Below are 19,923 nucleotides of genomic sequence, written 5' to 3' on the forward strand. Positions count from 1 at the left end.
CCAGACCAAGCTGTACCATCTGGTGTTCTGATCTGGAGAGACTCTTCTCTGCCTCGTCAGCATCAGGATGTTTTTGAGGCTCCCCAGAGGATCCACGATAGTCATGTCTCTCTCCTGTGTGAACAAGAACATCAAACAGATAGTTAACTTATGACCGTATATTAAAATCATAGGGTCTTAGACGAGGCATTAGTCTCTCTAAACAGGCCCTAAAATGCAAATGTTAAAGGGTAGTTCCACAAAAATGGGTGCCTTTTGATGAGATGCACTTTAATGTAGAACACGTGGAGAATTTAACAAATCTAATTTAAAAGACACCAAAATGTATGTACCAAAGGCAGATTGACCCTTTACTAATTTATAAAGTACTGAATAACATATTCAAGTGTAGAACTTCAGTAGAATGCCCCTTTAAAGCCCCACATTAGTTCAACAACGGCATAGTTTGTGCCCCTGTTTAAGACAGTACTCACTGGTGTTAATCTGATATTCTGTCTCCTCCTCTTTCACTCTCAAAACGTCTTCCTTCTTCACCTCTACTGCGACAGCATCCTCTTCCTCTCTAAAATGTTCTTCCTCTGTTTCCTCAATAACATCATCTTCTTCTTTCACGACAATGTTCAGTCCCAGAGCTTCTTTCTCCGTCCAGCAGACCTCCTCTTCTTTAGCAGGGGAGTAGTAGTTTAGTGAGCTCATGGTCAGGGATGTTAGTTAGCATTAGCGACTAGCCTAGTGCTAGGTAGCATTAGCGGCTAGTATCAGTGTTTAACAACTTAACAAATTGAACAAGCAAATTAGGTTACAGTTAACCAGTTGATACGTCAAATGAACTGCGTTTACAACACTGAGATTAGCTAATGTACATTAACATGGTCTAAAGCGTCAATCTTTCAGTTTTATGTTGTCTAGCAAGCTACCGAGGTGGTTGAAATAGTAGCCGTGTTGTTGTTCCTGAAGAACCGTCCCGTCCAGTCCATTATACGTCACGCAAGAAGCATCACCTGAAAGACGCCCATCGCCATCTGCTGGCTGGAGTGGGTAACGCAGTTTGGAAACAATAGGTACTACACTTTTTGTATTGGAAATAACGTCATAATAATTTAAAAATAAACAGATATATTTTCTATTCCATCTTACAAATAATACGTTCCTGTACACAGACGTAGAAGCTTAAAATGAATATGTGGATGATGAATAAATACTTCCATGAATAGTGGAATAGTGGGTTGTGTTTTAATACACATTTGCTCTGTTCATTTTTCACATTCATCTTTTTCTAGATGTGACGGTACTCTTCCCTGAAAGCTAATCCCTTAAAGCTGCACTCTTTAAGATACAAAACACCCTGTAAACAACAGAGCAAATGCAGCGCATGCAAATAGAACTTGATAATCTGTGGTGCTTTACACTGAGTTGACAAAACATTAAGAACACCTACTCCTTCCATGACATAAACTGACTAGGTGAATCCAGGCTAAAGCTATGATCCCTTATTGATGCCACTATATAAATCCACTTCAGTCAGTGTAGATGAAGGGGAGGAGATGGCTGAAATAAGGATTTTTAAGCCTTGAGACAAATGAGACATGGATTGTGTATGTGTGCCATTCAGAGGGTGAATGGGGAAGACAAAATAGTTAAGAGCCTTTGAACAGGGTATGGTAGTTTGTCCCAGGCGCAGGTTTGTGTCAAGAACTGCAACGCTGCTGGGGTTTTTCCAGCTTCCCATGTGATTTGTTTTCTCATGAGCATGGCCTTATTTCTATTACAGCATATTGGATGACTGTCATTCATATTCCATTCACCCTGTTCAATGTAACAGCAACAGGTTTAGGCTACTATATGATACTAGAATTTCCCCTATACCCATCATGAGATTTCTACAACCTAGCCTATGAATGGAAGTTTAGAACGTAGGTGCACACAGGTCGAGATACATTTTTTAGGTGACAGACAGTGACACATGGACAGACAGTCGTGAAGACATCAGTAACTCATTATCATGGTCCAAACACACCAAGACAGCCGTGAAGACATCAGCAACTAATTATCATGGTCCAAACACACCAAGACAGCCGTGAAGACATCAGCAACTAATTATCATGGTCCAAACACACCAAGACAGCCGTGAAGACATCAGCAACTAATTATCATGGTCCAAACACACCAAGACAGCCGTGAAGACATCAGCAACTAATTATCATGGTCCAAACACACCAAGACAGTCGTGAAGACATCAGCAACTAATTATCATGGTCCAAACACACCAAGACAGTTGTGAAGACATCAGCAACTAATTATCATGGTCCAAACACACCAAGACAGTCGTGAAGACATCAGCAACTAATTATCATGGTCCAAACACACCAAGACAGCCGTGAAGAGGGGGCACGACAACATTTCCACCTCAGGAGAGTGAAAAGATTTGTCATGGGTCCCCAGATCCTCAAAACGTTCTACAGCTGCACCATCGAGAGCATCCTGACCGGTTGCATCACCGCCTGGTATGGCAACTGCTCGGCATCTGACCGTAATGCACTACAGAGGGTTGTGAACATCACTGGGGTCAAGCTTGCTGCCATCCTGGACCTATATAAAGAAAGCCCAACAAATTGTCAGATACCCCATGTTGCTGCCAGTAAGATTGCAGCTAAATCAACCATTTATCGGACCATAAGGAACTTCAAGGAGAGCGGTTCAATTGTTGTGAAGAAGGCTTCAGCGCGCGCAAGAAAGTCCAGCAAGCGCCAGGACCGTCTCCTAAAGTTGATTCAGCTGCGGGATCGGGGCACCAACAGTACAGAGCTTGCTCAGGAATGGCAGCAGGCAGGTGTGAGTGCATCTGCACGCACAGTGAGGCGAAGACTTTTGGAGGATGGCCTGGTGTCAAGAAGGGCAGCAAAGAAGCCACTTCTCTCCAGGAAAAACATCAGTGACAGACTGATATTCTGCAAAAGGTCCATGGCCAGGAAACTCCCCAGAACTTAATCCCATTGAAAACCTGTAGTCAATCCTCAAGAGCAAGTTGGACAAACAAAACCCCACAAATTCTGACAAACTCCAAGCATTGATTATGCAAGAATGGACTGGGACAATTGCAACAATACTGAATGAACAATGAACACTTTTATTTGAACTGAATAGAATACATATTATGGGCTTTTGATGGGTGTTCTTAAGGTGATTCCACAGGTTGGTGGTATTGTTTGATTTAGCCGTTGCTGACCCCATGCTTACATCTTTATCACAAATAGGACACATTGCTTTCCCTGGTGCCAATTCCATGTAATCGTCCCACACTGGTGCTCTGCTTTTCTCTGCCATCTGTAAAACACACACACACACACACACACACACACACACACACACACACACACACACACACACACACACACACACACACACACACACACACCTCTGAAGTGACAATGATACTGAAGAGTCTGCTTAGGAGACACAAACTCTCAACTGTTTGAATAAAACTAGTTTAAGTTACCTGTGATGAATGTTGAAAACAAAAACTGTCATTTCTATATGCAGGAAATCCTATTTTAATGGATCCGTAATGGGCACGGTAAGAATTGACTACCAAAGTGCGAGTCATAATTCCCATGACACCTTCCAGCAAAATCTGAAAAGCGGTTCCTTCATTTATTCCTTCCATAGGATGTTTTTAGATCGATTTCAAATAAGGTCTGTGTTTCCTGTAGGATTACACCACCTTCACAATGTTATAACTGTGTAGATATCCATAGGACAAGGTCACTCTGATCAATATTGGCTAAATATAAGCGAAGATCATTTTTTGTAGAGTGGATTTATGAAAATATGTTGACAAACGTTACCTTATCCTAGCGAGATTTACATGGGTATCAAAACGCAGAGGCGGTTTAAGCACGAAACACAGACTTTATTGGAAGTAGATCAAGACATTCTCTATGGAAGACATGAACAGAGGGGTTTAAGCACGAAACACAGACCTTATTGGAAGTAGATCAAGACATTCTCCATGGAAGACATGAACAGAGGAAGTAGATCAAGACATTCTCTATGGAAGACATGAACAGAGGAAGTAGATCAAGACATTCTCCATGGAAGACATGAACAGAGGAAGTAGATCAAGACATTCTCCATGGAAGACATGAACAGAGGAAGTAGATCAAGACATTCTCCATGGAAGACATGAACAGAGGAAGTAGATCAAGACATTCTCTATGGAAGACATGAACAGAGGAAGTAGATCAAGACATTCTCCATGGAAGACATGAACAGAGGAAGTAGATCAAGACATTCTCTATGGAAGACATGAACAGAGGAAGTAGATCAAGACATTCTCCATGGAAGACATGAACAGAGGAAGTAGATCAAGACATTCTCCATGGAAGACATGCAGGTAAAATAACGAAGGAACCCCTTTCAAGTTAAATAAAGGTGAAATAAATAAAAAAAGTTCAGCCGCAAGTTACTACAGGAATTATAACACGTCGACTATCTCTCTCTAAACCATATACCTTTGACTATTACGAGCCTGCTGCTGCCTACCACCTCTCAGTCAGACTGCTCTATCAAATATCAAATCATAGACTTAACTATAATAAAGACACCCGAAATACGAGCCTTAGGTCAAATCCGGAAACTATCACCTCGAAAACAAAACGTTAATTCCGTTCCGTATTTTATCTGACATCCATGAGTCTAAATGTGCCTGTTACGCTGTACAACCTTCAATGTTATGTCATAATTACGTAAAGTCCTGGCAAATTGGTTCGCAAAGAGCCAGGCGGCCCAAACTGTTGCATATACCCTGACTCTGCGTGCACTGAACGCAAGAGAAGTGACACAATTTAACCTGGTTAATATTGCCTGCTAACCTGGATTTCTATTAGCTAAATATGCTGTTTTAAAAATATATACTTGCATATTGATTTTAAGAAAGGAATTGATGTTTATGGTTAAGTACACATTGGAGCAACGACAGTCGTTGATTGATTGTTTTTTTATAAGATAAGTGTAATGCTAGCAAGCAACTTACCTTGGCTTACTGCATTCCATAACAGGCAGGCTCCTCGTGGAGTGCAATGTCATCAGGTAGTTAGAGTGTTGGACTAGTTAACTGTAAGGTTGCAAGATTGGATCCCCCGAGCTGCCCCTGAGCGAGGCAGAACGTTCCCAGGCCGTCGTTGAAAATAAGAATGTGTTCGTATCTGACTTGCCTAATTAAATAAAGGTGTAAATAAATAAATAAATAAATAAAATAAAAAAATTGGCGCCCAAAAATGCCGATTTCCGATTGTTATGAAAACTTGAAATCGGCCCTAATTAATCGGCCATTCCGATTAATCGGTCGACCTCTAATTAAAATGTTCCATTACAGAGTCTGTGAATATTTTCATGTCATTAAATCATCAGTGGGCTACAATGCAAATGTCAACAATGGAACTAATGCATCACATCCAAATATCACTTGATTATCTGTAGTGCTGGAGGAATGGCACACCCAGATAAACACACAAAAAGAGTTTAAAAAAGGACAATTTAAACACATGGAATCTGATCTACTCTATATTCAAAATGACATAATGTCACGAGAATCTTTATCCCAACCATCACTATAGCTTTGACCAATTCCCAGAGGTTTGTAAGAAAAGGTTAAAAGGTTACTGAATAATTAGACAAAAGCCCCCAGTCTGCAATAGGTTAGTTCTTTATTCAGAGAACGTTCTGAAAATCATACAGGCACATAGCCTTTCATACCTCACATTGGTCCTACCATCTACCATACCCCTTATAAATACCCCTCTTCTCTAACACTGTCAATGCTATTTACAAGTCTACTCCAACACATTACATTGCTTATCATATTCTCCGTAACATAATCGTCTGCAAGCCTAATAGTTTGTCCCCTCCCTGGGCGGGGAGACCTCCTTCCTGTTATCAGTTTCACAGTTGTCACAAGTTGTCTGTTGACAGTTCCTCTTTTCGTTGAATGTCTCACTTAAACGGCTAAATAGTAAAGTCTTGTCCTATGCACATTAGAGAATTATAGTCTTGTAATTCTAATACATTCCCTTAGGGCAGTCAAGTCTGGGGTGAACCAAGGGCTATATCTGTTCTTAGTTCTACATTTTTTTAATGCTTATTTAAGATGGTGAGGAAATTACTTTGCTCAGCCCCAGAGATTCTTTCTCCGTCCAGTAGACCTCCTCTTCTTTAGCAAGGGGCGAGTAGTTTAGTGAGCTCATGGTCCGGGATGTTAGCTAGTTAGTTGGCATTAGCGACTAGCCTAGTGCTAACCTCAGTATCTATCTTTAAAGTTTGCAAATTGAACAATCAAATTAGTTTAAAGTTAACCAGTAGATACGTCAACAGAATTGTGTTTAAAACACTGAGATTAGATAAATGTACATAAACATGGTCTAAAGAATCAATCTTTCAGTTTTATGTTGGCTAGCAAGCTACCGAGGTGGTTAAAATAATTTATTTACAATCAATACCATTCACACTTTACAAAATCATATCTCTCATTCATTCTTAATTACTTATATTTACAAAACCAAATCACCAAAAACCAAACAAAAACAAACCTCAGGGGAGCATCGTCCCTCCCCGTCATACCTAACCAATACCTAACCCTTTCCCTATCTCCCCTTCCCTAATCTATCCCCTTACCAAACTCACTCTAACACTCCCAGCCCTAAACCCCCTTTCCACCTCTCCCGTGCCGCATGCTTCCCCCACTTCCTCTCCTCCCTCTTCATCCTCCCCCTCAAATCACCTTCCACCCTTCTCACTATCCCTTCCACCCCTCAATCTCTCCCTGTCTTGACTAAATTCTTCCTGGCTTCCCACAGTCCCTTTTTAAAGAGACTCATGAGAAGCCAGAGCAGAAACCTGTCCCTATCCGTTCCCTTTGCTCTCCCTACGCCTCTCTCTAGCCTAGCCCATGTCAAAACAAAATCACTCCTAACCACACCTAGCATCACCCGTGCCCTAGCCCAGACTAGTCCGGCAAAGGCACAGTCCCAGAAGGCATGGCGCACAGTCTCCTCCCTGCCACAAGAGGATCTTGGACAGGTGGGGGATTGCACCAAACTATACCGGTACAAGATGGAAAGTACCGGCAAACGCTATGAAGGCTCAACCAATTCAGGTCCTTGAGTCCGTTGTCCAGGCCCCGCGCCTGCACTCCCTCCCAGACCACTGACGAGATGCCCGCTACGGGCGCAGGACTCTCTGCCTGCCTGACCTCCTCGTACAGGTGCCTGTGGTCTAAACCTACTCGGGCAACTTCAACCTCGTGGTGCGCACGCAGCCACTTGGCCGCATGACCAAAGTGCCACGGCAGCTGTTCCGCCCGAGGACCCGCGTTAGACCACACCATTACGCTTCTCGCCTGATATGAGAAGAACACCCGCAGGAGGTAACCGGACGGGTGTATCACTGGCTGAGCAAGCTCCGCTAACAAGAAAGAAACAAAAATTGAGTCCAGCTTGAGGGGGAAATGTGGTACCCCCCTACCTCCCTCCCCGATGGGACAGATCATGCGTGCCCTGGCGACCCACTCGCACCTGCCACTCCACATAAACTGAAACACAAGCCTCACTAGAAGCCTCCTCAGACAAGCCGGCAATGGGTAGATGTACGCCAAATACAAAAGAGACGGCAACACATCCACCTTTAGGACCAGGACTTTGCCCATAAAAGACAAATACCTAGCCTTCCACATTGCTAGCTTCCTCTGTACCACTGCGATACGCATGTTCCAGTTTAGCGTCGCTGAGCCGGAGGTCTCAAAATGAACCCCGAGAATCCTCAGGGCCCCTTCACAGAGAGATAACCCCCCAGGCACATCCGTTCTACCGCGACATCTTCCGAAAAACTTGACGGAAGACTTTGCATGGTTCAGAACTGCTCCCGACGCTCGGGTGAAATCCCCAAAGATGGCAAGGGACCTTGTCAGGCACGAGTCCTTGCACAACAGCAAGGAAGTGTCGTCGGCGTACTGCGTCATCTTAACACGCAGCCCACCACTTCCAGGGATCAACAAGCCTTCCACCCCTGTGTCTGCCCTAATGGCAGCCCCCAGAGGCTCCATGTACAGAACGAAGAGGAGAGGCGAGAGTGGGCATCCCTGCCTGACCCAGACGAGAGGTCAAAAACGTCACCTAAGTGACTATTTACACTAACTCGACACCCCGCTCCGACATATAAAGTACGGATCCATCCTATAAACTTCTCCCCAAATCCTAATCTACCTAACACCCTGAATAGAAAATATCTATTCACGCGATCAAAAGCTTTCGCCTGATCTAGCGCTGCTACCATTAAAGGCAGCCCTCTATATTCAACCCAAGCGATGGAATCCCTGATCAACTGTAGGTTCCATCTTATAGAGCGGCCCTCTACCCCGCACGTCTGATCCTCGTGGACGACGTAGGGAAGGGCTGTGCGCAACCGGTCTGCTAAAACCTTTGCAAGAATCTTGTAATCTACGCACAGCATGGTCAATGGCCGCCAGTTGCCAAGGTCAGTTGCTTCCCCCTTCTTATAAAGAAGTGACAGCACACCAACAGCCATTGATCCCCCCGGGACCCCCGTCTCAAGGATGGCCTTCAAGACTTCGAGAACCACTGGTCCCAGTATACCCCAAAACTTGAGGTAAAACTCAGTCGGCAGCCCATCCATCCCAGGCACCTTCCCTTTTCCCATCCTCCTAAGAGCGCTCTCAACCTCTCCTAGTGAGATCTGGGCCTCCATCACGTCTCTAATGTCCTCTGGCAACCACCGGGACAAGTGTTCTAAAAACACGTTTCCCTGCTCTACATCTATTTCCCTTTCCTTAAATAAACCTTGGAAATGATCAGTTGTCACCCTGACCATTTCCTCTGGTTTACTTACTATACTACCATTTTCTTCCCTAACTCCATGCATTACCTTCCTACTCTGCCTGGCCCTAACCGACTTAAAGAACATAGCGGAACAAGTCTCATTATGTTCTAGAAAGCCACTATGCGCACGCTCCAGGAAAGCTCGAGCCTTCTGCTCCTGCAGCTCCCTGAGCTGCGCCTTTAGGGCTGCGAATCTCTCCCAGTCAATCGACCCGCCGAGGTTGCCTGCCTCGTACTCGAGTTCAATTAACCTTTGGATATGATCCACCTCCCTCCTTTCCTCCCTTTTTTTCCTTCTACAATATCCTATTATAAAAGCCCTTATCCTCCCCTTAACTAAATCCCACCACTCTAACACCCCCTCGCACATGGACCGGAGGCCGTCAAGCCTCCGAAAGAAACAAAAAAAAGCCTCAACGAAAGCTTGCTCCTCCAGTATATCCCGATCTAACTTCCAGTACCCCCTACCGAAGAGGCAGACTGGCAACCCCACCTGCAGGAACACCCCGTCGTGATCCGTGAAGAAAACAGGCAACAGCCGCCCAGACAACTGACCCAAAGACCTGGATACAAAAATGTAGTCGAGTTGCGCCATGTAGGACCGACCATTGCCGGAGTAGTGTGCAGGCCACCATCAACCAGACCATGGCAAGCCATTAGCCCAGAGATGGCACCTGCACTGCTATCACCGCCTACCCCTAAATCTATATTAAAGTCTCCTCCTATCACCAAGTGCCTGTTTGTAACACACAGGGGCGCCAGACAGTCCACCATCTCCCTCCTGTCTGCCGCCACCTGTGGCCCATACACCCCAATTAACCTATATCTAGCTTCTCTAAACTTAACATCTATCCCCAAAACTCTACCCTGCATTATTACAAAAGTGTTCTCTATTTTAACCTCTCTATGCCCACACAAAATCCCTACTCCTGTTGAGTGCACCCCTCCTATGCCCCAAAAAGATTCCCCCTTATCCCACTCCCTCTTAAATCTACACACATCCCCACCATCCCTCAGGTGAACCTCCTGTAAAAAACAGAAATCAAACCCCACACCCTCTAAATAACAAAAAACCGCCCTCCTTTTAACATGATTCCTTAACCCCTAACATTTAGACTAAAAAAGAAACCGAACTATTCATTTAATTATTAACAACAAATAAAACCCCCAAAAACCAAAAAAAACAGGAGACTCACCCGATGCTCCCTGGTCCATCTCCACCGGCGGGGACGTCCTCTCATCTCCTGACGCCCCCCGTCCTCCATCCCAACCCATGACCCAGGCAGTGTGTTGGGTCCTCCCTCCCCACCCACCACCCCCCTCCCTGTTTGCCTCGGGGCTGCATGTAGGGGACCCCATCTCCTCAAACAGGAGTTGGGATCCCTCTAGCAAACAGCCCACCGACCCCCTCACTGGAGTCATCCACTAAAATGCAAGGGGCTGAGGCAAACCGGGAGGACAAATTACCCCCCCCCGCCACTCTCTTAGCCCCCCCTCCACACCCCCCTCCCTCTCACAACCTGCCAAGCTCCCCCTCTTCATCCCTTTCTTCTTTGGTGAAGGAGGTAGCGGGGAGACACAACGTCCCATCCCCGCTAAATCCTCCACCAAATCCCTAATTTCAACCTCGAGGAAGCCTGGCAGGCTGTCCCCCACTCCTTTCCCCCATCTCCCCCTCCCACCCCTCCCCTCCCATCTCCACACCTCCCTCCGTCCCTGTCACTGTCACCACTCCCTCTTCCACTCCTTCTCGCACCACTGTCCCACTCTCCCTCTTCTCCGCTCCTTCCTGTTCTTCCGCCTTCTTTTTCTTCTCTCCTTCTTTTTCCTTCCTTCCATCTTCACTCCTCTTTCTTTTCGCCTCTTCCTTCTTCCCTTCTTCGTCCTTCTCCGTCCTTTCCCCTGTGCCATCCGTACAATCCGCATGCGTCCTCTCTTTCCTCCCCCGCTCCTCCCCCAGCTGCAGACGCGTATGACCTGTGACGAGCCAGGCAATCACGCCACAGGTGTTCTCGGGAGCCACACCCGTGGCAAGCCTTGGGCTCGTCACACTCCCTGGCCTCGTGCTCTTCCGACCCACAAAACCGACACCTCTTGGCGCTGCACGTGGCCAGGATATGGCCATAGGCCATACAACGCCTGCAGAACGGGGGCTGACGTGCATAGTAGAGTGTTCCCCTGTCAGCCCCCAGGGAGAACATCGCCGGAGGATGGAGGTAGCCATCCACACTCTTCGGGGACTCCCTGAGTAACGCCTGGAAGCCTCTCTTCCCATTCCAGAAACCCAGGGAGTCCCTGAGGTACCTCGCTGAGGAGACATTGTCCATGTACCTCCCCAGAAAGGCCCTCACCTCTTCATCTTTCACATGCGGATTGTACATGGTTACGGTGACCACCCTGAAGTTGTTCTTCGCCAGGCTGGTCACCGCATAATGGCACAGGGGTCCCGTTTTCTCCGCTTCCTTTGCCATCTTCATTACTTCGTCATGTTTTTGTTCTTTGTGAAACGTCACATCGAAAGCCTTCTCATTCGGGTTCCCTTGAAGGCAGAGCACTTCCTTCACCTCTATCCTGAGGCATCCCATCAAAATGGTCCTTCCAAATGTCTCTCTACTCCACGGCTCCATCTCCTTTTCAGTCCAGGCAAATCGTAAGGTATTTGCCATACCAATCCCCGGAAACGATCTTGTTTGCTTGTATTGATTCATTTTAAAAAATAAGCTCTCTTCAGAAAGAAGCTTCAACCTGAAGTGAAAAACATCTTTAATAGGAAACGGTGGAGCAACTAAAGGTGTTGACTCTCCACATCTATCAAGACAACTGGAGCACTGGGCTAGACACTCTTTTATAGAACCTGGACCGGCTCAGGTGAAACACCTTCCCACTAACGAGATGGACAAGCCAGCACAGGTGTAACACATACTGACTAACGAGGTGACACCAATCAGTGTGTCCAACATGCTAACGAGAAAGATGTGCTAAAGTCCAACCTCAAAACATAAATGGAAAAACCAAAGCCTGTATCACCTTCCCCCTTAAGACAACAAACATATCCTATATTTTTGTTGGACACGTTTGCTCACCACCAACAGAAAACAACTTCAATTTCACATTATAATCAACTACAATGCTTCACCTTCACCAATATAAACATGGTGTCTACTGGCTGTCAACAATTAAAAACAAGAAAAAAACACCTATTCCTAAATAATAATAAACAATCATTATTTTTTTCTCCTTTTTCTTTCTATAGAATCCTACAACTCACTTGCTTCTAGAACTCTCGTCTTCCTAAAACTCACTTGCTTCTAGAACTCTCGTCCCCTTGGAACGAGCCCAAACAAAACTCAGATCAAATTGTATTAGTCACATGCACCGAATACAACAGTGAAATGCTTCCTTATGAGCCCCAAACCAACAGTGCAGTTTCAATACGGAAAATAATAAGAGATAAAACTCCTAATAAACACACTGGCTCAACGCAAAACACAAATCTTTTTGACTGCCCACCCCAGAGATAATCAGCAACCAAGTTTTCCTTACCACGGACTGATTTCAAGAGGAAACTCCTGCGATATCCGTAATAACTTTCCACCTCACTGCGGAGCTTCTCTCTCTTTTCAGGGTTCACTAAATAGGCATGTTGTTGGATCTGGGCCCAGTCCCCAATATCATGCTCTAGAACATTTGGTTTGGCACATGTGAGAATTAACCCTGATATTCTAAAAACAGGGCAACAATGTCAATATAATTGTACCAAAAAATGGTCATGTTGGTTGCATGAATAAATATCACTACCAAATGTTACATGAAATGTAAATATGAAATATTTGATTGCATTGTCATATTTTCAACATCTTTTCAATATAATTTTGCTTGGTGGGATAGCCCAATGTCAAAACACAGTTTTAACATGTCCAAATCAATAACCAATATGCAGGAACAGTTTGGGGATAAATTGAAAACCTAAACATAACATGTGCTATTTACACAAACATCTGCCACAATAATCATATTACTGGTATTTTTTAAACAAGCTCCTTATAAACTGCACAAGCACCAGAAACACTGTTGTTTTGACAAATATCAATAAATCACTGATATCGATGAGGTGGGAAATTAGGTTGTACGTGCTGTTGAAACTGACACAACAAAAAAAACACATGGAAATGGGAGATATACTTTACCTCCCTGGTTAGAGGACAACCTGCAGAAGAGTCAGCTACATTTGGGAGTGATGCATTAAATATAGGGGTCGCTAAACAAGGGAATGCAACACTTATTTGCCATCACTCATCGAGATCATGCTAAAAAAATTGTGAGAGAGGAGAGAGATGAGGTTGCATGTCCTGTTAAAACTAACAGCTCAAAAACCACACGGAATCTGGGAGTACATCCCATCCCTGGTTAGAGGACAATTTGTAGAAAACAGCACGCCACATTTTGAAGTGTTGCATTTTCATTCAAGTGGGTCACCAATGTGGTAAGTGTAACACAACTCCTAATTGTCCCTAGAATTTCTAAGCAAACAGCTGGAGGCAGGGCTTTCTCCTGTAGATCTCAATTTTAATGGAATGGTCTGCCTATCCATGTGAGAGACGCAGACTCGGTCTCAACCTTTAAGTCTTTACTGAAGACTCATCTCTTCAGTGACGTGATCTTCCTGTCTGGGTTGGCGCTCCCCCTTGGGTTGTGCCGTGGCGGAGATCTTTGTGGGCTTTACTCGGCCTTGTCTCAGGATGGTAAGTTGGTGGTTGAAGATATCCCTCTAGCGGTGTGGGGGCTGTGCTTTGGCAAATGGGTGGGGTTATATCCTTCCTGTTTGGCCCTGTCCGAGGGTATCATCGGCCACAGTGTCTCCTGACCCCTCCTGTCTCAGCCTCCAGTATTTATGCTGCAGTAGTTTATGTGTCAGGGGGCTCGGGTCAGTTTGATATATCTGGAGTACTTCTCCTGTCTTATCCGGTGTCCTGTGTGAATTTAAGTATGCTCTCTGTAATTCTCTCTTTCTTTCTCTCTCTCGGAGGACCAGGCCTCAGGACTACCTGGCATGATGACTCCTTGCTGTCCCCAGTCCACCTGGCCGTGCTGCTGCTCCAGTTTCAACTGTTCTCCCTGCGGCTATGGAACCCTGACCTGTTCACTGGATGTGCTACCTGTCCCAAACCTGCTGTTTTTAACTCTCTAGAGACATCAGGAACGGAAGAGATACTCTTAATGATCGGCTATGAAAAGCCAACTGACATTTACTCCTGAGGTGTTGATCTGTTGCACCCTCGACAACTACTGTGATTATTATGATTTGACCATGCTGGTCATTTATGAACATTTGAACATCTTGGCCATGTTCTGTTATAATCTCCACCCGGCACAGCCAGAAGAGGGCTGGCCACCCTTCATAGCCTGGTTCCTCTCAAGGTTTTTTCCTAGATTTTGGCCTTTCTCGGGAGTTTATACTAGCCACCGTGCTTCTACACCTGCATTGCTTGCTGTTTGGGGTTTTAGGCACTTTGAGATATCAGCTGATGTAAGAAGGGCTAAATAAATACATTTGATTTGATCCGATATAGTACTCTTCCATTTCGGAGCCTGGATTGTCCCCATGAGGCTAATATCTATAACATGTTGAAATCAATTCATAAGGGGGCAAACGTTTAGGCTTCTACATTGTGAAATCATTACAATACTCCTCCTACAATGTAAAAAACATTCTACATTGTGACATTAATACACTGAAATCAAGAAAAAACGTATTCATTGATCACAGCTATATGGTTTTATATGGTTTCTCTCCTGTGTGTATTCTCTGGTGTGATACAAGATGGCCAGATGAAGCAAATCTCTTCCCACATTGACCACAGCTATAAGGTTTCTCTCCTGTGTGTATTCTCTTGTGCACTCTCAGATCTCCAGAATGACTAAAACTCCTCCCACATTGACCACAGCTGTAAGGTTTCTCTCCTGTGTGTGTTCTCTGGTGTCGTGTCAGCTGGCCAGATTGACTAAAACTCTTCCCACATTGATCACAGCTATAGGGTTTCTCTCCTGTGTGTGTTCTCTGGTGTCGTGTCAGTTGGTAAAATTGACCAAAACTCTTCCCACATTGATCACAGCTAGAGGATTTCTCTCCTGTGTGTGTTCTCTGGTGAACTGTCAGCTCTCCAGATCGACCAAAACTCTTCCCACATTGATCACAGATATATGGTTTCTCTCCTGTGTGTATTCTCTGGTGTTGAGTCAGATGGCAAGATCGACCAAACCTCTTCCCACATTGATCACAGCTATAGGGTTTCTCTCCTGAGTGTGTTCTCTGGTGTCGTGTCAGCTGGTCAGATTGAACAAAACTCTTCCCACATTGATCACAGCTATAGGGCTTCTCTCCTGTGTGTGTTCTCAGGTGTTGAGTCAGAGAGCCAGATGTTGTAAAACTCTTCCCACATTGATCACAGCTATAGGGTTTCTCTCCTGTGTGTGTTCTCTGGTGCACTGTCAGCTCTCCAGATCGACAAAAACTCTTCCCACATTGATCACAGCTAGAGGGTTTCTCTCCTGTGTGTGTTCTCAGGTGTTGAGTCAGAGAGCCAGATGTTGTAAAACTCTTCCCACATTGATCACAGCTATAAGATTTCTCCCCTGTGTGTATTCTCTGATGAATTGTAATGCCTGATGAGGTGAATCTCTTCCCACAGTCAGAGCAGCAGTGAGTTCTCTGCAGGTGTTTATTGAGGTGTTCTGATCTGGAGAGACCCTTCTCTCCCTCTTCAGCATCACGAGGTTGTTGAGGCTCCCCAGAGGATCCACGGTAGTCCCGTATCTCTCCTGTGTGAACAACAAAGTCAGACAGATGATTAAAGGCCCACAACAGCAGAAGTCCACTGTAAAAGGTGATGCCAACAGCGTAGCTATGATGTTGTACAGCAATTGACGTCTGTAATGAATGTTAACATTATTTGACAATTGTCTTAAAATTAGCAAGAAAAGTCATATTTTTTCTTGTTTTCACATTAGTAGTAACATCGATGATTGTATGCTAGAACTAGGATATTCATGTTGTTGAAACTCTAAACAGTGTGCCAGATTACTTTTGTTCTCCAAGGCCCCCTTCTGTGTTTGCTAAAATTGTGGCACAGGTCAGTATGGGGTATTGTGTTTATAGAATAAGGTCAGTATGGGGTATTGTGTTTATAGAATAAGGTCAGTATGGGGTATTGTGTTTATAGAATAAGGTCAGTATGGGGTATTGTGTTTATAGAATAAGGTCAGTATGGGGTATTGTGTTTATAGAATAAGGTCAGTATGGGGTATTGTGTTTATAGAATAAGGTCAGTGTGGGGTATTGTGTTTATAGAATAAGGTCAGTATGGGGTATTGTGTTTTTAGAATAAGGTCAGTATGGGGTATTGTGTTTTTAGAATAAGGTCAGTATGGGGTATTGTGTTTATAGAATAAGGTCAGTATGGGGTATTGTGTTTTTAGAATAAGGTCAGTATGGGGTATTGTGTTTATAGAATAAGGTCAGTATGGGGTATTGTGTTTATAGAATAAGGTCAGTATGGGGTATTGTGTTTATAGAATAAGGTCAGTATTGTGTTTATAGAATAAGGTCAGTATGGGGTATTGTGTTTTTAGAATAAGGTCAGTATGGGGTATTGTGTTTTTAGAATAAGGTCAGTATGGGGTATTGTGTTTTTAGAATAAGGTCAGTATGGGGTATTGTGTTTATAGAATAAGGTCAGTATTGTGTTTATAGAATAAGGTCAGTATGGGGTATTGTGTTTTTAGAATAAGGTCAGTATGGGGTATTGTGTTTATAGAATAAGGTCAGTATGGGGTATTGTGTTTATAGAATAAGGTCAGTATGGGGTATTGTGTTTATAGAATAAGGTTAGTATGGGGTATTGTGTTTATAGAATAAGGTCAGTATGGGGTATTGTGTTTATAGAATAAGGTCAGTGTGGGGTATTGTGTTTATAGAATAAGGTCAGTATGGGGTATTGTGTTTATAGAATAAGGTCAGTATGGGGTATTGTGTTTATAGAATAAGGTCAGTATGGGGTATTGTGTTTATAGAATGAGGTCAGTATGGGGTATTGTGTTTATAGAATAAGGTCAGTATGGGGTATTGTGTTTTTAGAATAAGGTCAGTATGGGGTATTGTGTTTATAGAATAAGGTCAGTATGGGGTATTGTGTTTATAGAATAAGGTCAGTATGGGGTATTGTGTTTATAGAATAAGGTCAGTATGGGGTATTGTGTTTATAGAATAAGGTCAGTATGGGGTATTGTGTTTATAGAATAAGGTCAGTATGGGGTATTGTGTTTATAGAATAAGGTCAGTATGGGGTATTGTGTTTTTAGAATAAGGTCAGTATGGGGTATTGTGTTTTTAGAATAAGGTCAGTATGGGGTATTGTGTTTATAGAATAAGGTCAGTATGGGGTATTGTGTTTATAGAATAAGGTCAGTATGGGGTATTGTGTTTATAGAATAAGGTCAGTATGGGGTATTGTGTTTATAGAATAAGGTCAGTATGGGGTATTGTGTTTATAGAATAAGGTCAGTATGGGGTATTGTGTTTATAGAATAAGGTCAGTATGGGGTATTGTGTTTATAGAATAAGGTCAGTATGGGGTATTGTGTTTATAGAATAAGGTCAGTATGGGGTATTGTGTTTATAGAATAAGGTCAGTATGGAGTATTGTGTTTATAGAATAAGGTCAGTATGGGGTATTGTGTTTATAGAATAAGGTCAGTATGGGGTATTGTGTTTATAGAATAAGGTCAGTACGGGGTATTGTGTTTATAGAATAAGGTCAGTATGGGGTATTGTGTTTATAGAATAAGGTCAGTAGGGGTGTTGTGTTTATAGAATAAGGTCAGTATGGGGTATTGTGTTTTTAGAATAAGGTCAGTATGGGGTATTGTGTTTATAGAATAAGGTCAGTATGGGGTATTGTGTTTATAGAATAAGGTCAGTATTGTGTTTATAGAATAAGGTCAGTATTGTGTTTATAGAATAAGGTCAGTATGGGGTATTGTGTTTTTAGAATAACGTCAGTATGGGGTATTGTGTTTATAGAATAAGGTTAGTATGGGGTATTGTGTTTATAGAATAAGGTTAGTATGGGGTATTGTGTTTATAGAATAAGGTTAGTGTGGGGTATTGTGTTTATAGAATAAGGTTAGTATGGGGTATTGTGTTTATAGAATAAGGTCAGTGTGGGGTATTGTGTTTATAGAATAAGGTCAGTATGGGGTATTGTGTTTATAGAATAAGGTCAGTATGGGGTATTGTGTTTATAGAATAAGGTCAGTATGGGGTATTGTGTTTATAGAATAAGGTCAGTATGGGGTATTGTGTTTATAGAATAAGGTCAGTGTGGGGGGTATTGTGTTTATAGAATAAGGTCAGTATGGGGTATTGTGTTTATAGAATAAGGTCAGTATGGGGTATTGTGTTTTTAGAATAAGGTTTGGGCTCCAACAGTATTGTGTTTTTAGAATAAGGTCAGTATGGGGTATTGTGTTTATAGAATAAGGTCAGTATGGGGTATTGTGTTTATAGAATAAGGTCAGTATGGGGTATTGTGTTTATAGAATAAGGTCAGTATGGGGTATTGTGTTTATAGAATAAGGTCAGTATGGGGTATTGTGTTTATAGAATAAGGTCAGTATGGGGTATTGTGTTTATAGAATAAGGTCAGTATGGGGTATTGTGTTTTTAGAATAAGGTCAGTATGGGGTATTGTGTTTATAGAATAAGGTCAGTATGGGGTATTGTGTTTATAGAATAAGGTGTGTTTATAGGGGTATTGTGTTTATAGAAAAAGGTCAGTATGGGGTATTGTGTTTTTAGAATAAGGTCAGTATGGGGTATTGTGTTTTTAGAATAAGGTCAGTATGGGGTATTGTGTTTATAGAATAAGGTCAGTATGGGGTATTGTGTTTATAGAATAAGGTCAGTATGGGGTATTGTGTTTATAGAATAAGGTCAGTATGGGGTATTGTGTTTATAGAATAAGGTCAGTATGGGGTATTGTGTTTATAGAATAAGGTCAGTATGGGGTATTGTGTTTATAGAATAAGGTCAGTATGGGGTATTGTGTTTTTAGAATAAGGTCAGTATGGGGTATTGTGTTTATAGAATAAGGTCAGTATTGTGTTTATAGAATAAGGTCAGTATGGGGTATTGTGTTTATAGAATAAGGTCTGTATGGGGTATTGTGTTTATAGAATAAGGTCAGTATGGGGTATTGTGTTTTTAGAATAAGGTCAGTATGGGGTATTGTGTTTATAGAATAAGGTCAGTATGGGGTATTGTGTTTTTAGAATAAGGTCAGTATGGGGTATTGTGTTTATAGAATAAGGTCAGTATTGTGTTTATAGAATAAGGTCAGTATGGGGTATTGTGTTTTTAGAATAACGTCAGTATGGGGTATTGTGTTTATAGAATAAGGTTAGTATGGGGTATTGTGTTTATAGAATAAGGTTAGTATGGGGTATTGTGTTTATAGAATAAGGTTAGTATGGGGTATTGTGTTTATAGAATAAGGTTAGTATGGGGTATTGTGTTTATAGAATAAGGTCAGTGTGGGGTATTGTGTTTATAGAATAAGGTCAGTATGGGGTATTGTGTTTATAGAATAAGGTTAGTATGGGGTATTGTGTTTATAGAATAAGGTCAGTGTGGGGTATTGTGTTTATAGAATAAGGTCAGTATGGGGTATTGTGTTTATAGAATAAGGTCAGTATGGGGTATTGTGTTTATAGAATAAGGTCAGTATGGGGTATTGTGTTTATAGAATAAGGTCAGTATGGGGTATTGTGTTTTTAGAATAAGGTCAGTATGGGGTATTGTGTTTATAGAATAAGGTCAGTATGGGGTATTGTGTTTATAGAATAAGGTCAGTATGGGGTATTGTGTTTATAGAATAAGGTCAGTGTGGGGTATTGTGTTTATAGAATAAGGTCAGTGTGGGGTATTGTGTTTATAGAATAAGGTCAGTACGGGGTATTGTGTTTATAGAATAAGGTC

The 19,923-nt window shown here is 42.8% G+C and overlaps 1 protein-coding gene across 3 annotated transcripts in view; it reads right to left on the minus strand.

Annotated features, from left to right (window-relative positions):
• LOC127926662 (zinc finger protein 883-like) overlaps positions 1-19,923 on the minus strand; it is a 45,052-nt gene that overhangs the window by 14,783 nt on the left and 10,346 nt on the right. Inside the window, exon 4 of one of the 3 annotated variants that reach the window (XM_052512158.1) lies at positions 14,670-15,707. The exons of 1 other annotated variant lie outside the window; for it this stretch is intronic. In XM_052512158.1, coding sequence (XP_052368118.1) covers positions 14,670-15,707 — 1,038 coding nt within the window. Of the gene's footprint in view, positions 1-16; positions 115-14,669; positions 15,708-19,923 lie in introns of all 3 variants that reach the window. One more of the 3 variants, XM_052512154.1, reaches the window with a different exon arrangement.

The sequence above is a fragment of the Oncorhynchus keta genome, unplaced genomic scaffold, assembly GCF_023373465.1.
Source record: "Oncorhynchus keta strain PuntledgeMale-10-30-2019 unplaced genomic scaffold, Oket_V2 Un_contig_8036_pilon_pilon, whole genome shotgun sequence".
NCBI classification, from domain to species: Eukaryota; Metazoa; Chordata; class Actinopteri; order Salmoniformes; family Salmonidae; genus Oncorhynchus; species Oncorhynchus keta.